General features: G+C 40.8%; 1 protein-coding gene across 1 annotated transcript in view; it reads right to left on the bottom strand.

Moving 5' to 3' along the window:
* Positions 1–364: 364 nt before the first annotated feature.
* Positions 365–24,358, bottom strand: part of ABHD17C (abhydrolase domain containing 17C, depalmitoylase) — a 114,115-nt gene continuing 90,121 nt past the window's right edge. The window contains exons 5-6 of the mRNA XM_007945088.2: positions 5,875–6,054; positions 365–584 (exon numbers count right to left, since the gene is read on the bottom strand). Of these exons, the coding sequence (XP_007943279.2) occupies positions 365–584; positions 5,875–6,054 (400 nt within the window). The remainder of the gene's footprint in view (positions 585–5,874; positions 6,055–24,358) is intronic.

The raw sequence follows: 24,358 nt of genomic DNA, 5'->3' as shown, positions 1-24,358 counted from the left end.
TGTCAAATACTGAGAACATTGGTGGAGAGATGGTTGAGTCCTGCCTGAATGAAGCATCAATGATGGGAGGGAGGAGAACATGGATATGAGCACAAGAAAGCCGTCTCACATTCAGCTCTCACCTCCATCACTGCAAGGAAAGGAAGCTGGAGATGGCACCTGTTCAGTTTAACATGCTGTGTAAATTAGTAGAACAACCTCTAGACACAAAAGGCTGAGATGTCATCAGCTCTTTGATTGGAACACCCTAAAGGTTGGGCACTTCTTCATGGTTATCAAGTTGTTCTGGCGATCCAGTTAAAGCATGTGCAAAACAGAGGACTCTTCTGTTCACAGTAAATGAGGTAAAATCAAGTTGTCTTCTTCAAGAATTAGGAAGCTCATGAGATATGAACTGTTTTAGCCTTTCTAAGTATTGTGCATAAAGCTCTATGTCATTATGCCCAGCCCCTTCCACCCAGAGGGGCTCCACGGCTCTAGGGCAGCGCTCGTACATGGCTAGGCCATGGGAGAAATCGATGACCTCATCCTCTGTACCGTGAATGACCAATACGGGAGAGGTGACTTTAGATATCTTGTCAATGCTGCAAAACAGAAAGGGGGCAGGGACAGAAAAGGGACTCCTTTAGTTATGCTCACAGATAACATGCATCATATTTAGTAAGTGAATCAATACGCACATACAAGGAAGGAAACACTGCTTTTTTGAATCCTTGTGTGGTGCAAATGGTTAATGACTTAGCCTGCTAACTAGAATGTTGGCTGGCAGTTCGTGTCTACCCTGAGACACCTCAGAAGAAAGATCTGGTGACCTACTTCCAAATAATCAGCCATTGAAAACTCTATGGAATAATCTTCTACTCTGACACACACAGGGGTCATCATAAGTTGGATCTGATTCCATGGCAACTGGTTGTTTTTTGAAAAAATGTATGTTGAAATAACTTTAGATTTATACAAAAGTTGCAAAGATAAAAAAGAGCTACTATAGACCCCTAACCCATTTTCACACGAGGGCAGCGTCTTAATATTACCGTGGTTTATTTGTCAAAACTAAGAAATCATCACTGGTATCGTTACTATTAACTAAACTCCAGAATGTATCCCAATTTCACCAATTTTTCCACTAATGTTCCTTTTCTGTTCCAGGATCCAATCCAGGATCCCATGCTGCATTTAGCCATTGTGTTTTTGTCAAAATATTTTTTATTAAAAATGGAGCCCTAAAAGCCATCGGACTAATAAACCAGTAACTAATATATCTGATTTATTCATATTTATGAGGTAGGACTTATAAAAAAAACAGTCCATAATTTATGTATCTGAACATGTCTCCTTGAGAAGTCAGATGTTTAATCCACTGCTGCTCTAAATTTTTCATAACTGTTTTTTAGAGAGCTAGCTGCAGAATCAACTAGCAAGATACTCACAGATGCCTGTTACATAAAAGCTAATGCCTCATTTTTGATCAAATACTGTACCGCTCCGTTGGAAATTTTAACGTAATCCCTAGATTTGACTCCAAATAACCTCTGTTTACAAAAATCAAATCTTCCCTCAAAGGATGAATATTTGAGGATCTTCAAAAGAATGAGCTGCAGGCTCTGAAAAAAGTATTCAGAACTCAAAAGACATGAGGCACTGCAGGGCTGCGTGTGTGGGAGACTTCTCCGATGGGGTAACAGTCATTTAGCAAATGAGTAAATCAAAGAGTAGTGAAGCTCTCTCCAGTTTGTCCTCCTGCCAAAGTCCTTCTTAGAGTTTACTTCTCTTACCATATTTGATCCTTGTCAGAGTTAAAGAATGATATTTGCTAGTATAATCTGTGGAATCCTTTTTTTTTTTTTTTTTTGTTACAAATAATGTTAGCTGCAGTCCGGTCGAATCCCACTTCTGGCTATCCGGACTGCTGGTGATCCCGTGTGTGCAGAGCAACATTGCTCCATAGGGTTTTTGAGACTGTGACCTTTAAGGAGCAGATTCCCAGCCCTTTCTTCAGAGGAGCCTCTGGGTCAGCTGGAACAGCTAATCTTTCTGCTAGTAGTCAGTGCTTAACCATGTGCACCGCCCAGGGCCTTCTGTTAAAATGTAATACCCAAGCCAAACCCATTGCCACGGAGTGGATTCCAACTCATAAAGACCCTGTAAGGTCTCCAAGGCTGTAAATCTTTATGGAAGCAGACTGCTACATCCTTTTCCTGCAGAGCTGTTGCTGGCTTTGAATTGCCAACCTTTTGGTTAGCAGCCAACCACTCTAGCACTGTGCCACCAGGATTCCTTGTTAAAAGTGACAGCTAACATTTATTAAATACTTACCATAGCTAGGTGCTTTGGAAGAGTACTTTACAACTAAAAACCTGTTTAATCCTCAAAGCAACACAATGAAAGAGGAATTACCATCTCTATTTCACCAATGAGGAAACTGAAGCTCGGAGAGATTATTAAATAACAGGCATGAGGCAGAGAGATAATAAAGAGCTCTGACATCAATTACAAATTCCAAAGATCTACAAACAACCATCAGATAGGCTTTATTAACAAGACATGAAGCAGCCAGCTGCTTCAAGACATCATAGTACGTTAAGACAGCCCAGGATGATTGCTAAACTCCACCAGCCACGTAATTTGCAAGGATCAGAGTGGCTGGGGTAGTATTACAATCTAAAGACTAATCATCTTGTTTGGAAATCTACTTTCCCCTTATATTTAATTCCAACATGACTTCCTTTTCTAAGAATTCAGAGGGTTCAATTATATTCCTTTCAAAAAATATTTACTGCTTGATTACAATAGGCCTAGAGTCTTGGGTGCTGCAAATGGGTTAAGGTGCTTGGCTGCTAACCCGAAAGGGGGAGGTTTCAGTTCACCTAGCTGTGCCTCAGAAGAAAGGCCTGGAGCTCTACTTCCACAGCATCAACCACTGAAACCCTATGGAGTAGCTCTACTCTGGCACTGATGGGGTCACCACGAGTTATAACTGGCTCAATGGCAAATGGTTTACAAAGGGCCTGGGACTGTGTGGAATGCTAGAAAATTTAGGAGAATCTTTACTTCCTGTAGCGTGTATCTGAAGTCATATGCCACCATCTGATCCTAACTGTAAACGAGGTAAAGGACAACAGACAACCATCCAAATAATGATCAGAATCCTTTTTCTTTATTTTCCTTTTTTGTTTTAAGATTAAACAGAAACTTGAAAATATTTTCCTTTAAAGAGCTGAACCCACATGGAGATAATTTTGTCATCTGGTAGCAATGGACTTCATAAGAACATAGGTACCAAGTTCAATTCATGATGAAAGTCAACACGACTGTTAATGGTTTGAAATCTGCTATATCAATACTTTATAGTATTGAATATGAGAAATGGCATTTATGTATTTATGTATTGCTGCCTCTACTCACCCATATTAATTAAGCAAATTACTTAATCTCTCTAAGCCTCAATTTCCTAATCTATAAAATGAGTACAATAATTGGACCAATTTTTAAGGCTGTTGGTAAGACTGAGTGGGATAATGAACATAAAATGTTTAGCCCAAAGCCTGGTTTATCAAGTAAAGATTAGTTGCTAATTGATCATGAATTAATAAATTGCAATTGGTTGTCATAGCTGTATTTTAAGATATATGCTAATTTAAGAGCTAGGGAAAAAAAAAAACCTATTCATTTTGTTGCCAAGGTAACAACTCCTAGCATTTCTTCCCACAGACATGCTAAATATCTGTTTTTCCACAAACTGGCCTCTCATTACCAATTCAGCACAAATAAGGCCACATTTGAGATGCACATTAGCCCTACTTAGCATTCCCAGTCACACCACTAGAAATTCGAAGCTCGACTTTCCCATGAAGTGGAATTTCATTGAATCCTGGCATCAATGGCATAGAACTGAAGTTCACCAAAGGTGTTAACAGAAGGTTTCTTCCTGTGAAATGAGACAGTATGGGTAACAGATGCTTATGCAACCGAATGATGCTCTTTTTTTTTTTTAAAGTAAGCTACAGCAGAATGACAACAATGAATGGGTCACTCAAAACCCTAAAACTGTCCATTATTTCTGCTGAGGCTTTTTCTCTTAAATGGCAATAGGAGCTGGCCAGTCCTGCTGTCACAATGTTAGGACACCTGGATTTTGAAAAAGTTTAGGGGCATATACTTTTTATTAAAAACAATATTTCTTCAGCTTATTTATTTCTTTATTTTTTAAGTAGAGCTTTTCAAACAGAGGTATTCAAGAAACCAACAGTAAAGGTATCCACCTTCCTTCCTTCTTTCCTATCAGTGGGAACTAGAATACAGCAGGATTAGGTTGGCAGTGGTTCTGGTGCCTCTATGGTGGATGGCAGGAGATGATGACCCCTCTGCAGGGGACGAGTTCTGGCAAAATGGGGAGAGCAGGATGAAGTGAGCTGGCTCTCAGGAGGTTTGGGTTGCAGGTAGGTTTGCTCACTTATACTGTCCCTGTGTTTCCAAAGTAACAGAGTTCTCCTTTTTAGTTCTATTTACAAAGATTAACTGAGCATGGTACTTGCCCCTTACCTGTACTACCTGACTGAAAACAGAGATTTCAAAATTGGGGATGCTTGTAGTTTTTATTTAAGTTGCTATATCATTGCTAAAGGAGCCCTGGTGGCACAGTAGTTAAGTGCTCAGCTGCTAACAGAAAGGATGGCAGTTCAAACCCACTAGCTGCTCCGGGAGAGAAGGATGGGGCAGTCTGCTTCCTAAAAATTACAGCTTTGATGGAAAGAAGGAAACTGGGAAGCCAGGGTGGAAATGGCGAGAGTACCAACACATTGCAGGGATAGCAATCGATGTCACAGAACAATGTGTATATGCACTGTTGAATGGGACACTAATTTGCTGTGTAAACGTTCACCTATAACAAAATAAAATATTCCATAAAAAAAAAAATTACAACCTTGGAAACCCTATTGGGCAGTTCATCTCTGCCCTACAAGCTTGCTATAAGTCAGAATCCACTTATGGCAATGGGTTTGATTTGGGGGTTTTTATATCACTAATTGCTTCATTACATAAGTCTGCATCTTTTCAGAGTAGCTCCTCATGATTCAATAGGATGTGTCCATCTAAATATAGGAACAGATGTTGAAATCTAAGTTCCTTTAGGATATGTGGGTATTTCTTTTATTCCAGCACAAATAAAACCCATTGCCATCAGTTGATTCTGACTCATAGCGACCTTTTTTTTTTTTTTGGACAGAGTAGAACTGCTCCATTGGTTTCCAAGGCTGTTGTAACTCTTGACAGAAAAAGAGTTCCTCATCTTTCTTCCACAAACTGGCTGGTGGATTTGAACCACTGACCTTTTGGTTGCAGCTGAATGCTTTAACCAGTATTCCACCATGTTGTTGTTGTTATGTGCCTTTGAGTAGGACCCGACTCATAGCAACTCCTCCTTGGGTTTCCGAGGGAGTATCACTACGGAAGTAGATTGCCTCATCTTCCTTCTGAGGAGTGGCTGGTGGGTTTGAACTGCCAGCTTTCTGGCAATCAAGTGCCTTAGGCACTACACTACCAGAGCTCCTTTTTAATCTGGCATAATATCCTATATACAGCTGACTCGATCAGTCCTAGGGGATATCAGCATATTCCAGGACCTTAGCCATCATCTGGTGGATTTATACAAATGAGTCAGGCCCAGGGGATCAGGTTCTCACTAGGCTATATGTCATGTTCACCTCCATGTCCCCGCTGGCGCCCAGCACAGGGTCAGACGTATGGTTGCATTCAGTAAATATTTATTAGTGGCACACAGTTAATGGCTGCATCAGGTCTGAACTTGACTCTGTAATGTGATCCAATTGCTTAAGTGGCAGCTTAGCCCTTGTTTTATGAATGTAAACTTACCTGGGGAAAGCATCAAAGCAGTATGTCTTTCTGGTGTCCGGAAAGGCTACTCGTAAACCAGACATGAGAGGGGAGTGGAGAATGACTGCTGCACACTCGTACCGTGAGGCCAAATCTACCGTGGGGACAGTCCCAATACTCTGACCATACAGGATAATGTTCTCAGGGCTTACGCCGTACCTGGAGAAATCAGAAAGTATAGCCATTAGCTAATGTACAGAGAAAAAGAGTGAGGGGAGCCCCACAATATCTTAAACACACAAAATTCCCACATCTATCATCTTAAAAATCACATCATTTAATTTGTACACTTTAGCTTGAGATGAATGAGAACTTGACAAACACAAATATCAGGACACTCCCTAGTAATTAAGATTCCATGCTCCTCAAAATGTTATAAAAATAATGAACATGACATCTTTTCTGGCTAATTAATTAAATAAAAGCACTATAAATTTCATTTCAGTATCTATGTAGTCATCTCATTTCTTACTAGTTCTTTATATTTTCTTTGACAATCATAACTGTACTTGTGAAATAAAAACAAAAGCATGTTTGGCAAATCATAATATTGTTACTAAGAGCTCTTCAAATGAAGTTTTAATAAAAAAGGAAAGCTATTTTCATTAATCAGAGAAAGGTTTCCTGAGAGACAATTATAATTTAAAGAAATATTTCCTTTAGCCTCTTCTAAACTCTTCCAAGACTTTCAGTCCCTCAATGATCTCCTGATTGAGTCTCTTCCAATTCTGATTTGAGTAATGTGCTGCAAATGGTTAAGCATCTGGATTACCAGATGCTAACCCAAAAGCTGGTAGTTCAAATCTACCCAGAGACACTTTGGAAGAAAGCCCTGGTGATCTATTTCCAAAAGGTCAGAGCTACTGAAAACCTTAAGGACCATCGTGCTACTCTGATTCTTTATTTTTTTTTTAGTTGTGGTGAAAAATATATATACCAAAATAGTTGGTAGCATAACTTCCACATTTATAATTCAATGACATTGATTTGATTTTTTTATGTTGTACCATCATTATTGCTATTCTTTTCCAAAATATTCCACTACCATTAACATAAATTCAATGTTATGGACTGAATCGTGCCCACCAAAAATACAGTGATAAATCCTAAACTCCTAAACTGGTGGACGTGATCTCACTTGAGAGTAGGGATTTCTTTGTTATGTTAATGAGAACATATCCATGTAGGGTGTGTCTCAAGCCAATCACTCTTGAGAGATAAAAAGAGCAGGTCAGGCACACAAGGAAGCACAAACCGAGAGGACAACACAGGCCACATGAGGATCATCAAGGAAGCAAGGAACAGAAGCTGGAAAGAGCCCAGGAGCTCCCCCCAGAGCTAACAGACAGCAGTCCTCCCTTAGAGCCAAAACTCTGAATTCGGACTTTCCATGAGCTCTGGTAGCATAGTGCCAAAGGCACTTGACTGCTAACCAGAAGGCTGGCAGTTAAAACCCACCAGACACTCTTCGGAAGGAAGATGAGGCAATCTACTTCCGTAGTGATACTGCCTTGGAAACCCAAGGAGGGGTCACTATGAGTCAGGTCTGACTCGGAGGCACATAACAATAACAACAAACTAAACAAAACATTTTCTGTTTGTTAAAGTCACCCACCTTTGGTATTTCTCTTAGAGCAGCACTAAGACACCCCATAAACAAAAAACTATCTCTATCCTCCTCTCTCTCAACACCGGTAACCATTAATAATCTTTGGTTTCTGTATATTATTTCATAAGTGAGATCATACAGTATTTGCCTTTTTGCAACTGACTTATTTTGCTAAGCAATATCTTTTCAAGGTTCATCCACAATGTGGTGTGCATACAAACTTCATTTCTCTTTAGGGCTACACAATATTCCATTGTATTATAGACCACATTTTGTTTATCCATTCATCCGCTGATGACATTTTGGTTGTTTCCACTTTTTTGCTATTAAAAGTACTACAACAAACACTAGTGTACAGTTTTCTGTCTGCATTCCTACCTTCATTTCTCCTGGGTATATACCTAGAATCGGGATCGCTGGGTCATATGGCAAGTCTAACTTTTCGAGGAAATACATATTTCTACTCTGAAACACACGTAGCCACCATGAGTTGGCAACTTTTTTTTTTTTTAAATAGCTATGTGGAATACAGGCTGTTTCCCAGCCTCCCTTGCAGCATGGTATGACCAGAGATCTAGGCTATGGTCAATGGGATATGAGCAGACGTGCAGCCTCCAGGTCATGGTCTTCCCTTTCCCTTTCTCCTGCCAGGCTGGTGGGAATCAGATGTTATTGCAGTGACTGACATGGAAGAATATAGCACTGTAAATATGGTGGCAGAACAAAACAGAAGGAGTCCAGGAAAATATTTACTTTATAACCTATAAAGACCATCCAGAATATATAAAGAGTTCCTAGGAATGAAAAAGAAAAAGGCAAACAGGCAAAAGAAACAGACATATCACAGAACGGAAAACACGAATGCCTAATAATCTCATAGAGAGTTGCCACTTCATTAGTATATGAAAATACAATTCAATTCATGAGATATCATTTTATATCCATGAGACTGGCAAAAATGAAAAAGTTAGACAACGTCAAGGGATGGCAAAGTGGAACTCTGTAACACTGTTGTAAGAGTATCAATGAGTGCAACCACTTACGAAATCAATTTGACATTACTTGGTAAAGGCCAATGCTATAATCCAGTAATTCCCCTTTTGGGTATAAATCTTACTATAGTGTTGTTGTGTGCTGTCAAGTTAACTCTGACTTAACAGTGACCCTATGGGACACAGCAGAACTGCCCCATAGGGTTTCCTAAGCTGTAATCTTTGTGGGAGTAGATTGCTAGGCCTTTTCTCCCCTGAAGCCACTGGGTGGGTGTGAACTGCTCATCATTCTGTTAGCAGTTGAGTGCTTAGCCACTGGGCCACCAGGGATCCTTTACTGTAGCTTCAAAAAAAAAAAAAAATTCCAAACTCACTGCCATCAAGTTGATTTCAACTCAGTCACCTCCATCAGGTTGCCAAGGCTGTAAATCTTCATGGAAGCATACTGCCCCATCTTTCTTCTACAGAGCAGCTCGTGGGTTTGAACCTCCAACCTGGTTAGCAGCCAAGTGACTTAATCACTACACCACCAGAGTTTATTGTAACTTAAACAACTATATAAAATGCCTTCTGATAACAGCCTTCAGTGAAGAACACTGGCAGGATTTCAGCTTAACTTCCTCCTCCTCAAATGACCTGCTATTCTACAGGAAAATTAAATTCCCTTAAGAAATATGGGGACTACTTGGATGGTACAAATAGTTAACATGCTTGACTGCTAGCAAAGGTTAAAGGCTTGAGTCCAACCAGAGGCCTGGCACTTTTTTCCCCCAAGACTCAACGATAAAAACCTCTGAGCACAGTTCTACCCTGACACACATGGGGTCATCATGAGTGGGAGCTGGCACTGGTAGAAGCAGTAGAAGGCATTCGAAAACTGAATGGCTATTTCTGGCTGGCAAGCATTGGGAAGTTCTTTTTCAGAGAGCTGACATCTGGGCTATGCCATGAGGGGAAGGCAGGATTTGAATCAAGTGGAGATACAAAGGACTTTCTTTCTATGTGAAAAGCACAGCATGTACAAAAAATGCAGTGATGGGAATATGTAGGGTGAGTGAGGAGTCCGGTGTGGCTGCTGAGCCTGAGACCAAGCTGAGGAGGCTGGCGGGGACAAGTCTCAGAAGAGCTTGAATGGGAAGCTAAAGGTTAGAGCCTGTCCTGGAGGTGATGAGGTGCCTCTGGAGGTGTTCAAGGAAGAGGCAATGATAACAAAGCTATGCTTTCAGAAGACTAAACATTCAGCGGCAGGCAGGATCCGTGCCAGAGGCATGAAAAGCAAGCAGGAAGATTCATTAAAGGGCTCTTAAGGATCACACAGGGAAGTGAACCCAGCACAGGATCCGGCAACATTTTGTTTGTTATACATAAGGTGGTCAGGAGTTGGAGCCAACTCTATGATAATAACTGGGAAGAAAAAACAAATGTATAATTAGAAAGATATGCTCTCTCTTCTCCAGACACAGGGTGGAAAACATCTGGTTCAGAACCAGGATCCACTCTCTACCTTAGTTCTTTCATTAATCCTATTTTATCGTTGTTGGCAAAGGTTTACACAGCAATTTAGGTTCCCATTCAACAATTTCTACACAACTTGTTCAATGATATTGGTTCTCCCTTATTTCTAAAGTGAAGTGCCCATGTGGCCCTGACCCCTGCATGTGACACCACTGCATAGAACTGTGCCCATGCAAGAGTGTCCCAAGATTCTGGTCTTGCCTGGGGCTTCATCTGAGTTGGCAAATGACGTTTTCAGGGTGAGATTTGAGGAGGAACTAGGAGCAACAGTATTCTGTGCAACAAATTCATATGTCAGAGACCACTGATTTTAAAAAATGGAAACTTTCAATGAGACTAATTTTCTGGAAGTTGCTAGGCCTTTCTTCTGAGGCCTCTCTGGGTGGACTCGAGCCCACAGCCTTTTGGTGTCAGCAGCCCTGCAACATGAACCATCTGCATCACCCAGGGACTCCGAAACACTAGCTGTCATCAGGATGATGCTGACTAAGCCCACTAAATTCCACCTCTGTTCTTACAACGTCCTTCAAACTGTTCTCAGAGGTCCAAATCCAGCAACTGTTTCTCAGTTCTCATCTGATTCAGCGTCTCCTTGGCTGATAAGATGCCCTTCTTCTTAAATTTGTTCCTTGGCTTGTAAAGTATTGACTCACTTCTGGTTCCTCCTCCACCCTCTTCACAAAGGGTCTTTGTCTCTTTCGCTGGCCTATCTTCTCCAACCACTAATCTTCACAATACACTCTTACATTTTCTCTCCAGATGATGTCCTCAGAACTCATGACTTTAGCTGCTAACTTCATGTGGGTAACTCTCAAATTCTGACTCCTAGCCTTGACCTTTTTCCTAAGATTCTGAGCCCCACCTCCACTCCTCACCTAAAGCAAAGAAAGGTGGAAGAAAGGAAATGAACCTTGTGTCCACCCTTGTTCTCAGTGCCTTCACTGACTTCCTGTATCTCATCTAATCATCGTGACAGTCCTGAGAGGAGGAGGTATCTATATTTCCATTTAAACAAGAGGAACTTGGTGATTATTGTTGCTCTTGTTTGGTACTGTCAAGTCAGTTTTGACTCAAAGCAACCTCATGTACAACAGAATGAAACACTGCTTATTCTGGTGCCATCCCCACAACTGCTGCAATGTTTGAGTCCACTGTTGCAGCCACTATGTCAATCCATCTCATAGAGGGGTCTTCCTCTCTTTTGCTGACCCTCTACTTTGCCAAGCATGAAATCCTTCTTCTGGGACTGGTCCCTCCTGACAACATGAGCAAAGTATAAGAGGCAAAGTGTCACCAACCTCACTTCTAAAGAGCATTCTGGCTGTGCTTCATCCAAGATAGATGTTCTTGTTTGTTTTTCTGGCAGTCCACAGTATATTCAATATTCTTCACCAACACCACAAATCAAAGGCATCAATTATTCTGTGGTCTTCCTTATTCAATATTCCAGCTTTCCCATGCATTTGAGGCAATTGAAAATACCATGGCTTGGGTCAGATGCATCTTATTCTTCAGAGTGACATCTTTGTTCTTGCATACTTTAAAGAGCTCTTTTGCAGCAGACTCGTCTACTACAATATGTCACTTGATTTCTTGACTGCTGATTCCATGGCATTGATTATGGCTCCAAGCAAAACTTGACAACTTCAGTCTTTTCTCTGTTTATCATGATGTTGCTTATTGGTCCAGTTACAAGGATTTTTCTTTTCTTTATGCTGATATATAATCCATTATGAAGGCTGTAGTCTTTGATCTTCATCAGTGAGTGCTTCAAGTCATCTTCACTTTCAGCAAGTAAGGTTGCTTGCAGGTTATCAATGAATCTTCTTCCAATCCTGATGTCACATTCCTCTTCATGTGGTCCAGCTTCCTGGATAATTTACTCAGCTTACAACTGAATAAGTATTATGAAAGAATACAACCCTGATGCACACCTTTCCTGATTTTAAACCAGGCAGTATTCCCCTTGTTCTGTTCCAATGACTTGGTCTATGTGTAGGTTCCTCATGAGCACAATTAAGTGTTTTCGAATTCCTATTCTTCGTAATGTTATCCATAATTTGTTATGATACAGTCAAATGCCTCTGCATAGTCAGTAAAAACACAGGTAAACATCTTTCTGGTATTTTCTGCTTTCAGCCAAGATCCATGTGACATCAGCAATGATTTCCCTGTTCCATTTCCTCTTCTGACCCACCATGAATTTCTGGCAGTTCCCTTTGATATACAGCTGCAACCATTTTTTAATTCTTTTTAGCAAAATCTAACTTGCATGTGATATTGATGACACTGTTAGAAAATTTCCCCATTGTGCTAGATCACCTTTCTTTAGGATGGGCACAAATATGGATCTCTTCTAGTCAGTTAGCCAGATACCTATCTTCCAAATTTCTTGGCATAGACAAGTGAGTGCTTCCAGTGTTGCATCCATTTGTTGAAGCTCTCAGTTGGTATTTCATCAATTCCTGGAGCCTTGTTTTCTGCCAATGTGTTCAGCACGCCTTACACTTCTTCCTTCAATACCATTGGTTGCAACTCGAGGCTTGAATTTTTTCTTCAGTTCTTTCAACTTGAGAAATGCCAAGCATGTTCTTCCCTTTTGGCTTTCTAACAACAAATTCTTTGCACATTTCAGTTTAGCTCTTTTATCTGATCATTTATTCAATTTCCTTTAGCTACTCTACATTCAATAGCTAGTTTCACAGTCCCTTCTGACAACCATTTTGGTCTTTTCTTTCTTCCTTGTCTTTTTAACGACCTTTTGCTGTCTTCATGTATGATGTTCCTGATGTCATCCCATTACCTGTCTGGTCTTCAGTCACTGGTATTCAATGCATCCAATCTATTCTTGGTATGTTGTTGTTGTTGTTGTTGTTGTTAAGTGCTGTTGAGTCAAATCCGACTCATAGCGACCCCACCTTGGGTTTCCAAGACAGTATCACTACGGAAGTAGGATTGCCCAACCTTCCTTCCGAGGAGTGGCTGGTGGGTTTGAACCGCCAGCCGTCTGGTTAGCAGGCAAGTGTCTTAGCCACTATGCTACCAGAGCTCCCATTCTTGGTATAGTCTCTAAATTCAGGTTAAATAACTCACACAGTGTCCTACGGCTAGTGAGTGGTGGGGCTGTTAATTTAATATAGGCCTTACTACAAAGCCTACTTTATTTGCCATGGGTACATTTCACATTTAACATGTCTAAAACCAACTCATCATTGTCTCTTCTCAAAATTTTCTTAATGACTTGGTTTTCAGGAAGAATTCTAACACTCATATTCCCCTCAGTTGCCAGTCCACTATCCAAAACCCTGATGAAGATAAATGAAAAATAATGAGTCCTTAAATGACAAATTCAATTAAAGATTTAACTGGGTTCTGTCAGTGATTTGTTAGTTGGTGATGCTGAAAGCCTTAGATTAGTTTCTAGAGCTCAAAAATGTCACCTTTCTTTCTTTTTCTTTAATGCATTAAAAAATAGTTGCTGCACATCTCATTTGGAGCAGGCATGGACTTTGTGGGGGATAGAAAGATGAATTTAATATATCTGATGGTTTCAAGGAGCTTATAGTTTGGTTGAGAAGTCAAACATGCACACAGAAGTATGAGAAACAAGCAGAAGCAAGGTCTCAATGTAAGATGAGTAGTCAGGACATGGGATGTCACAGCAGATGAAGCAAGAGAATCAAGAGCAGGTTAGGTTAAGTGCCATCTAGATGAAGGGGCTTGTCTGCTCTCTTTCAACTATAGGCCTGTTTGCATGTCAAACTGAACTTATTTTTATCAGACTCTCCCTGGGATCAGTTTATTAAATTTGTTGTCTTTGATTTAAATGTGTAAGTAGATATTTTCTGCATACTGTTCTCTAGGGAAAAGCTGGACGTGTTTATGAAACAAAGCATATTCATTTTATGAAGGAGTCTCAAGTTAGAGTGTCACTATATATTGTTGAGATAAGCCCAGGATGTCCACAGCTCAGGGCCTCAGGTTCCATAGTAGGTTTTAAGACTCTGAAATCTGACTCTCAACATGTGGACATCCTGAATGGCTCAGACTTATGCAGAAGGATTGGAAATGGGTTAAGACGTTCTGCTATTAATGATCAGGACTCTGGGGCTGTCAGAGAACCACTAGAAGCCCTTAGTTCCACTGCAGGAGCCCTGGTGGTGTAATGCCTAAGGCATTTGACTACTAACCAGAAGGCTGGTGGTTCAAACCCACCAGCCACTCCTCAGAAGGAAGACTGGGCAATCTATTTCCGTAGAGATACCACCTCAGAAACCCAAGGAGGTGTCACTATGAGTTGGAACTGACTCGATGGAAGTTTTTATTTTTATTTTTTGTTTCACTGCATCTTAGATTTCATCACCACACAAACTAAGACTTCACATCTGAGTGTCTCCTTTTGACTACAACCTGTCTCTCCTCCTCTGCTGCCTGCCCCACTAACCTTTCTTAGTTCCTCAGTGCTGCTATAACAGAAATGCCACAAGTGGGTGGCTTCACTGAATAGAACTTTATTTTCTCACAGTTTAGGAGGCTAGAAGTCCTAATTCAGAAAGCCAGCTCTAGGGGAAGGCTTTCTCTGATGACTCTGGGGGAAAATCCTTGTCGCAGCTTCTCTAGCATTCTTCTTGGCGTTCTTTGGAGATCTTCACATGGCATCTACCTTTTCCCCATCTGTGCTTGTTCACTTCTGTGTCTAATCTGCTCTTCTGTATCTCAAAAGTGATTGGTTTAAAAAACATTGATAATGACATTATTACCATAACAACAACAAAAAAAAACCTATTCCCAAATGGTATTACATCTACAGGGATGGGGGTTAGGATTTACAACACATATTTTGTTGTTGTTGTTGTTAATGTGCCGTCGAGGCGGACCCGACTCACAGCGACCCCTCCTTGGGTTTCCGAGGCAGTATCACTACGGAAGTAGGAATGCCCAACCTTCCTTCCGAGGAGCGGCTAGTGGGTTTGAACCGCCAGCCTTCTGGTTAGCAGTCAAGTGCCTTAGGCACTATGCTACCAGAGCTCCCAACACATATTTTAGGGGGACATAATTCAATCCCATGATCTCTCAAACAACCAAACTAAGCTCACTGCCATTGAGTAGATTCAACTCATAGCAACCCCTCCTTGGATTTCCGAGGCAGTATATCCATGTGAGTAGATTGCCCAGTCTTCTTCCATGACCTGTAGTCCCTCAAATTTCTTCTAGGCCAGTGTTCTGACTTCATTTGTCTCCTTATCTAAGCATAAGGATCCTTGTAGGTGCAGTGCTTAAGGCATTTGACTGCTAATCAGAAGGTTGGCGGTTCAAACTCACCAGCCACTCCACGGAAGGAAGACTGGGCAATCTACTTCTGTAAAAATATGTTGTTGTTGTTATGTACCGTTGAGTCGGACCTGACTCATAGCAACCCCTCCTTGGGTTGCCGAGGCAGTATTACTACAGAAGTAGATTGCCCAACCTTCCTTCTGAGGAGTGGCTGGTGGATTTGAACTGCCAGCCTTCTGGCTAGCAGTCAAGTGCGCTACCAGAGCTCCTTGTAAAAATATACCACCTTGGAAACCCAATGGGGGTTGCTATGAGTCGTAATTGACTAGATGGCAGTCGGTTTGGTTTTCAGCCTTATCTAAGCATAGTCCATCATCTTCAATCCCCAGTGTTACAACCTCTAGAATCCTATAACCTCCTGACCACGCTTCTGTGCCAGTCCTCAGCCCTAGGCTTAAGCTTCCAAAAAACAAACCAAAATGACTGCCATTGAGTTGACTCTGACTCACAGTGACCCCCATTGGGTTTCTGAGGCAGTAAATCTTTATGGAAGTAGATTGCCCCATCCTTCTTCCATGGAGCAGCTAGTGAGTTTGAACTGCCAACCTTCTAGTTAGCAGTCAAATGCCTTAGTATGGTGCCACAAGAGCTCCTTAGGCATAGGCTTAAGGTGTGAGAATTTGCCAGAGGAGAAGGCAGGAAGACAGGGTAAACAGTTGAGGTCTTTTCCTCCAACCACCAAAACTGTGGCTCCATCTGAATTGCCAGAGCAGCATGTACAACCTACAAAATGGAATCCATGATGCTTCTGAACAGAGTCCATTTGTAATAGTTCAGGACCTGGGCCGTGCATCAATTTTCTCTAAGGAGCTCAAGGTGTAGTTTAGAAGAAACCATACTAACATGGCAGGAATAGGCAGAATCACGCTGTAACTGTAAGACCAGCCCAGAGAAGCTACAGATAAGGGTAAATAATGAGGTCATATAAGCTAAAGCTCTAAGTAGGTGGAAAGATGAAAGCTGTTGGACACAGTATCAAGGGGCTCGGTGGACAGTAGAATCAGGAAGTCTGCGTGTGTGGGAATGTAGGACAAGAAAACAAAACAGAACTGGGCATAGGAAGATGGGGAGGCAGGGATTAGGAAATCAGACAGGGAGCTTGTAGAGTCTAAAGGTCTGAATACACAAAGGCTCGTGCAGAATAAGCAAGTGGCACCAGCAGTTTAAAGAGGTAGAAGTCTAAACAGAAAAGACTTAAGCTAGCTAAAAAGTACTCGGGTCGGAACTCACAGGAACACCTGGATGACAGGGTGAAGGGGGCAAAAAGCAGGGTATATAAAAACATGAGAAAGCTCAAAATGTACAGCAGTCAATCTGGCATGCTAAATGAGTTGTGATGTGGAACACCTGGGAGTCAAGAAGGAAGGGAAGGCATGGGTAGGCTGTGGGTTTGGTGCTCACAAAGACTTTACTGTCTTTAAAGGGATAGTATGAAAAATGATGTGCTTTCACCATTAGTAAAGGGTGACTGATAAAAGTTTGCTACTGACCACTCTGTCGTTCTTAAAATATTCTTCTTCAACGATGCCCCAATATCACACCAGCCAGATTTATTCTGATCTCCCTAGACACTCCTCTTCTGTTTCCTTTGCTCACTCCTCTTTCTTCCCCTATGCCTCAGTACTCCTCTGAGCTCAACCATCACTCTTCTCTGGAATTTTTTTCTCTTCAGAGTTGTTTATTTGTAGAAGGCTTCGAATGTTAAGTGCCTAGCACAGTGCCTGACACCATAGTAGGTGTACTTGTTACATGAGTAAGTGAGTAGCTGGGGTTTCTAAAAGGAGTCCTAGCAGTGCAGTGGTTAAGCGCTTGACTGTGAACCTAAAGGTCAGCTCTGGTGGCGTAGTGGTTAAAGCATTCCATTGCTAACCAAAAGGTCAGTGGTTTGAACCCGCCAGCTGCTTGATTGGAGAAAGATGTGGCAGTCTACTTTTGTGAAGATTTACAGCCTTGGAGACCCTATGGGGCAGCTGTACTCTAACCTATAGGGTTGCTATGAGTCAGAATCAACTCACAGGCAATGAGTTTGTTTTTTAAGCTTCATAAGAATAGGCAGCATTGTATATTCCATTGAGAAACTGCACAATACCAAACCTCAAGGACTGGGTAGGAAATACCTCTTGCTCTGAAATGAATATGATTTTAGCCAAAGGATGTGCTAAATTTCAGATACTGTCATATTTCAGATGATAGAATCCACTGGTAATATAAGGTCTGCTGCTTGGGGCTCTGGATAGGAGAAACTCTTGTTCTAAAACTAACAAAAATGAGTTACCATCAAGGATCATAACTTAGTAATAACTTAGGAAGCACTGAAAGTTTTAGACAGTACACTGTTGTTTCTAGTTGCTGTAGAGTTGGCTTTGACTCGTGGCGACCTTATACACAAAAGAATGAAACACCGCCTGGTCCTGTGCCAAGCACAATACAAGCAATTAAATTCTCCCAACTTTTACCAAGGGGAAGCCATCACCCCAAATAATTTCTTTCTGTATCACATAGTGTGATGTGTGCAGTAACCCCCTTGGTCGACACCTATAATGTTTGCTCTCAATCTCTCCAAATGTCTATCATTTAGTTCCAGTCGCAAGCTATGCTGACTACAAGTTGACCATCACACATTTGGTCTTCTAATCCCACTTAGCCTACAGGCCGAGTTCCCAGGATCCCTGCAGCCAAGGGCTTTGCAGTAGTATCAACAGCAAGAGTGAGAGTTGAGGGAGGATGAGCTCATGGTGGAAGCTGAGAGTGTGAAGGAGATGGTGCCCTACAGGCATAATCACTTACAAGGTAAAATCTATTTGTTTTTTTCTTTAATGTAAGGCTTTCTTTTCTTTCTTAAAACATGAACAAGGTTAGCTTCCCTAAGATATACTGCATCCTGTTTAAGTTAGTGGACCTTGACTTTGTCCCTTAGTCAAGAGTGCTCCCATTTATCTTCAGAAGAAGCATGCTTGGCTCCCTTCCACTTACTTTGAAGTCAACATTTCAGATATTTCAGAGCTGGAATTCCTAGTGGAAATATTTTAAGACGTAGGACAAAGATAAACACACAAGGTAACATGAATGTTAATCGAGAGGACGAGGTCTGAGACTATTGGGAAACTCTAATAAACTTTAGAGCAAAGCTTTAGAGTTAACGGATTGACTGTATAAGGGAAACAGGTGTGTAAACACGCCCTGCCAAGAAACACAACTGCCACATGGAAGTCTTTTGCCTTCAGGCATATAAACAGTAAATCAATCTTTTACATTTGGTAGCCTGAGCTTAACCAGTGTATGCTTTATATTTTAATTATGAGGAAGATTAAAAAGAGCATCAATAACCTAAACCCTGCTTTATGTTTCCTTCTTTAAAATACACCTTGGTAGGTTTAGAAAGCTTTTCAGTGTTACACAAATTAATATTTCATAAACAGACGTCTCCAAACCAAACCAAATCCACTGCCATTGGGATGATTCCGAATCATGGTGATCCTATAATAGGAAGAGTAGAAGCCCCATAGGGTTTCCAAGGCTATATATCTTTACAGAAGCAGACTGCCTCATCTTTCTCAAGGAATCAATGGCAGGTTTGAACTGCCAACCTTCTGGTTAGCAGCCAAGTGTTTAACCACTGTGCCACCAGGGCTCCTCAGCGGACATCTCAAAGCAAGCCAAACTGACTACCATCGAGTCAATTCTGACTCACAGTGACCCTCCTTTGGGTTTCCAAGGTGGTAAATCTTTATGGAAGTAGTCTGCCCAGTCTTCCTTCCATGGAGTGGCTGGTGGGTTTGAAGCACCAACCTTCTGATTAGCAGTCAAATGCCTGAGGCACTATGCCACCAGAGCTCCTTTAGTGCATATTGACTGGTTGTTAATTCTGATGGCAGAAGCAAAGGAAACACATTTTAAAGTGAGTGCCTTGCTGTACTGGTTGCTGCTTCAGAAAATTAGAAATTTTAGGGCTAATGATGTCAGCTACACATTTGTTTCTTTTTTTCTGACCAAGCCAATTGGTTTAAAAGTGTATATATGTGTGTGTGTGTGTGTGTGTGTGTGTGTGTGTGTGTGTATATATATATATATATAGGCATTGACCCATGTTACTTTAGTTTTCTGTATTTCACTGTACATAAATTATATTTCAATAAAATGCATTAAAAATTTAATAAAAGGACATTTATAAGCAAGATAACTGTAACCTCTGGATGTTATAAAAATGTGGGCATAGTCAAGGTACTCTTTCCACACTGGTTATAAAATAAAATGTATCACGCACAACATTAAAAGAAACTTCATCACTTCAAGAAACTTTGAATGTAATGAGGGAAAACCATGTGCATGCCTTTGGGGAAATAAAGAAGGAAATGATATTCAAACTAAGCAATAACACTAAATTCAAGTATGTCATTATGTTCCATGAAGTTGATTTTTGGCTCACTGTGACCTCATGTGACAGAAAGAGTAGAACTGCCCCATAGAGTTTCCTAGGCTGTCATTTTTGCAGCTCATAACCATAAAGGGCTATTAATAGGCAGACAGGGTCACTACGAGTTGGAAGCAACTCAGAGGCAATGGGTTTTGGTTAATCTTTACAGGAACAGATAACCAGGTCTTTTCTCCCATGCAGTCCCTGGTGGGTTTGAACTGCTGTTCTTTCAGTTAGTAGCTGAATGCTTAACCATTGCACCACCAGGGCTATGGTCAATAAGTTCATTAACATACAGTGAAGAGAATGACCAAATTGGAGACTGAGAAGTCAGGAAAAGCTTCACACAGAGGTAGAACTTGAAGAGGCCAAGCCTTTTTTTTTTTTAAATTTTTATTGTGATTTGGGTGAAAGTTTATGGAGCAAATTCACTTTCCATATAGCAGCTCAAATACACTTTCTCTCATGACACTGACTACAATTTACCACAATGTAACAGCTCCCCTCCCACTTCCTCACCATAGTTACCTCTTCCCTGTGTCCTTCCCTCCCACGTACTCCTGCCCCCTGAGCTGTCTCCCTGTGCTTACACAGCCCTTTTATTCTCCCATGATTGATCTCTCCAAGGAGTGTATCTACCTAACGTAAATGTTCAGCTCATGTGCCTATCTTTTGTTTGGCCAGAAGCCACGGAGTGGGTTCAGTTCCAGACCTGATGGGCAGCTAGGGGCCACAATATTAGGGGTTCCATCAGGCTCTATCAGACCAGCAAACTTGGTCCTTTTTTTTTTTAAAAAAAAGATTTTGAATTTTGTTGCACATTGTTCTCCCACTCTATCTAGGATCTCCTGAAGAGGTAAATCTTGAAGGAAGAAGAGATTTGAATTAGTCAAGAAGAAAGGCAATAGCAGTAGGAGAGGAAAAGCATCTCAAGAATTGGGCCTATAAGCCCTGCCCAGTGGGAGTGAGGGCTGCATGTAAAGTAGCAGAACATAAAAAGAAGGTGGAGCCAGAGTACGGAAGGGCTTCAGAATGTGCACGAAGAGTACGAAGAGTGCCTGAAAGCTGCGCAATGGGAAGGAAGAAAATGCTTGGATAAGCAGTGTTTTGTGGAAGACATAGTTACCGAGATCAGAGGCCTATGTAGCGGGTAGGAGTGAGGAAGGCAGAAACTCAAGGATACTTCTATAGATAAGAATTGAAAAAACTAGCAGAAATAGATAAGATAATGGGTGGTTAGAATTTTGTTTGTTTCATAAGGAAATAAGTTCAATTTGGGAATAGACCAAATTTCGGTAACTATAGAGTAGTACCCTAGCAGGGCATATAAAAGTCAACTTCTCAGGGATAATTAAAAAGAAAAACTTTCCTGATTTTTCTTTTTTCAGCTGTAGTGAAATTAACATAAAATTAATCATTAACTATTTTAAAGTGTACAATTTAGCGACATTCAGTACTTTCATAATGTTGTGCAACCACTACCTCTTTGTAGTTCCAAAACATTTTAATCACTCCAAAACAAAACTCTATATGCATTAAGCAGTCACTCCCCTTTCCCCCCACCCCCAACCTCTAACAAACACCAATCTTTATGGATTTACCTTTTCTGAATATGTCATATAAAAGGAATCATACAGTATATGCCCTTTGTGCCTGGCTTCTTTCATTTAGCATAATATTTTTAAGGTTCATCCATGTTGTAAAATATATCAGTACTTCATTTTTTACGTCTGAGTAATATTCCACTGGATGGGTACAGCACAATTTGTTTATCCACTCATCCTTTGATGGACATTTAGGTTGTTTCCACCTATTCTGGATATTGTGACTAGTGATGCAATCAATACAGATGTGCAAGCCTTTGTTTGACTATATGTTTTCAGTTTTTTTGTTCCTATTCCTGTACCATATGTCTATGCTAGAGTACAGTGGAAGAAGAGTGGCTGGGAAGAGGAAGATAGCTGAAGAACATGTGCCCAGGCAAAAGCATAGTAACTAGGTGCAATAGAAGCACAGCTAATATACACTCTCATTAAACAGAGGCACTGGAGGGACCAAATGGGCCCAGGTCCCTGTGTAATATGGACAGATCAAAAGTTGATCTGTGAACAGAAACATAAAGTGTTCCCTTCTTATATAGGTATTCTAGGAAAATATAATTTATCTAGAGGCTTGGTTATGAGTGCTAATCACTGTAGCCTTTCTTAAACATTCATTTATTTCAAAACATATCAAAATATATGTTATCCAACTTTTGTAAAGCAGCATCCACCCTGTTATATGATGCCAGAATGAAAGAATCAGTTTGCATTCTATCCCAGATGTCTGAAATTTCCACTCAAAATGATAGTTCAGGGGAGGGTGTTTGTTAGGTCTAAGCCTATATTCAAAACAACTTAATTCTTCATAACATCCAAGACTGTTTCTACTCAAACAATATTCTTTCTTTGTTTCAAAGCAAAAATCAGAAAGACATGGCATGACGATTTAAAATGAACGCTCTCTGGATCTGTTGCAATTAAAATAGAATAATTTGCCTGAAATTATTTGAGTATAATTGTGTATGAAATTGTTCTAACGGTAACTGAGAATTTCTTGGCATCCTGTAATTATCTAACATGTTGGAAAAGGCAGAAAATCTACTGCTTACGCTGCACAACCCAACCAAACCAAACCTACTGTCATCGAACCACTTCCAACTCATAGCAACTCTGTAAGACAGAATAGAACTGCCCCATAGGGTTTCCAAAGCTGTAAATCTTTACAAAGGTAGACTGCCTCATCTTTCTCCTTTGGAGCAGCTGGTGGGTTCGTACTGCTGACCTTTTGATTAGCAGCTGAATGCTTTAAGCACTGCCCACCAAAGTTTCTTACAGCTGCACAAGTACCTGTTAAATGGTTATAATACCACCTACCCCACAGGAGTTTTGAAAGGATTAAATGAGGTGGCTCATGTGAAAGACCCAGCACAGGGATCTGACAAAACATATGTCACTTCTCTTGTCCATGCTAAGTATAGATAAAGATAGACATTCTATCAAAACAGAGCCTTAATGAAGCCTCCTAATTTTATTTCCATAGTGATACTGCCTTGGAAACCCAAGGAGGGGTTGCTATGAGTCAGGTCCGCTCGACGGCACATAACAACAACAACAACAACAACAATTTTACCTCCAAGAAACATAGCTAAAAGGAAGGTAGAAATTCCATGAAATCTCTGTGACTTAAAAAAATCTAATTCAATTGCTCACTTGACTTAACCCATAAATCAAGGCTGAAAGTTATTTCTTAGAACAAGAAACACTAAGTATCCAATTTCCAATTATTTTTATCTCATTGTAAGATGAATTCTTAAAGCAGGTATAGTAGAGAAAACACAAGATAATTCATGAGTTTGCTCTACTTGACAATGCCATGCAAATGACTCTGGATCTGAGACTGAATCACTACAAATCTCTGTAGTTCCTGCCATAAAATTACTAAGATGTTGACTATGAAATTCCTAGATGGTGACATAACAAGGCAGAGGGCATTTTTGACTCACGGTATCTCGTGTATATGTATGTGTGTGTACATGTATGTGCACGTGTGTATGCACACATGTTCATGTGTGTGTGCTGTGTACATGAGTATCATGTATGTTTATGTGTGTGTATGTATATCACATATGCATGTGAAAAGATGGAAAATGAATAAGGATGACCAAAGAAGAGTTGATGCCTTTGAATTGTGGTGCTGGCAAAGAATATGGAAAACAACACGGACTGTCAGAAGAACTAATTAACATATATGTCCTGGAAGAAGTATGGCCGGAATGCTCCTTGGAAGCAAAAAGGGCCAGACTTCACATCTCATCTAGTCTGGTCATGTTGTCAGAAGGGACCATTCTCTGGAGAAAGATATCATGCTTGGTAAAGTGGAGGGTCAGTGAAAAAGGGAAAGACCAACACAATAGCTGCCACAATGGGCTCAAGTATGGCAAGGACTGTGAGAATGGCATAGGACTGGACAGTGCTTCATTCTGTTGTATGAGTTGGAGCCAACTCAGTGGCACCTAACAACAATAATGTATGTGTATGTGTGTATGTATGCAGGCACATTGTACATATGCATGTACATGTGGACTTCTATGCATGCATAACTGTACATATATGTACCTATGTTTATATAGGTATATGTATGTAAACACATGTGTACACGTTGTTGTTGTTGCCAACGAGTCAGCTCTGACTCAGAGTGACCCTACGTACAATAGAACAAAACACTGTGCAGTCCTGTGCCATCCTTAAAATCCTTGCCATGCTTGAGCCCATCATCGTACCCACCATGCCAATCCATCTTGTTGCCCCATTTTCACTGACCCTCCACTTTACCAGGCATGATATCCTTCTCCAGGGATTGGTCCCATCTAACAACATGACCAAAATAGGTAAGACAAAGTCTGGCCATTCTTGCTTCCAAGGAGCATTCCTCTGCACTTTTTCTGGGATAGCTCTATGTGTTCTTTTGGCAGTTCATGATATTTTCAGTATTCTTTGCTAATACCACAATTCAAAGGCATCAACTCTGCTTTACCTTTCTTACTCATTGTCTAGCTTT

Source organism: Orycteropus afer, unplaced genomic scaffold (assembly GCF_000298275.1).
Source record: "Orycteropus afer afer isolate SDZICR_OR568_19922 unplaced genomic scaffold, OryAfe1.0 scaffold00132, whole genome shotgun sequence".
Classification (NCBI taxonomy): domain Eukaryota; kingdom Metazoa; phylum Chordata; class Mammalia; order Tubulidentata; family Orycteropodidae; genus Orycteropus; species Orycteropus afer.
The sequence above is the reverse complement of the archived record's forward strand: the minus strand, read 5'-3'. Positions and strand labels throughout refer to the sequence as shown.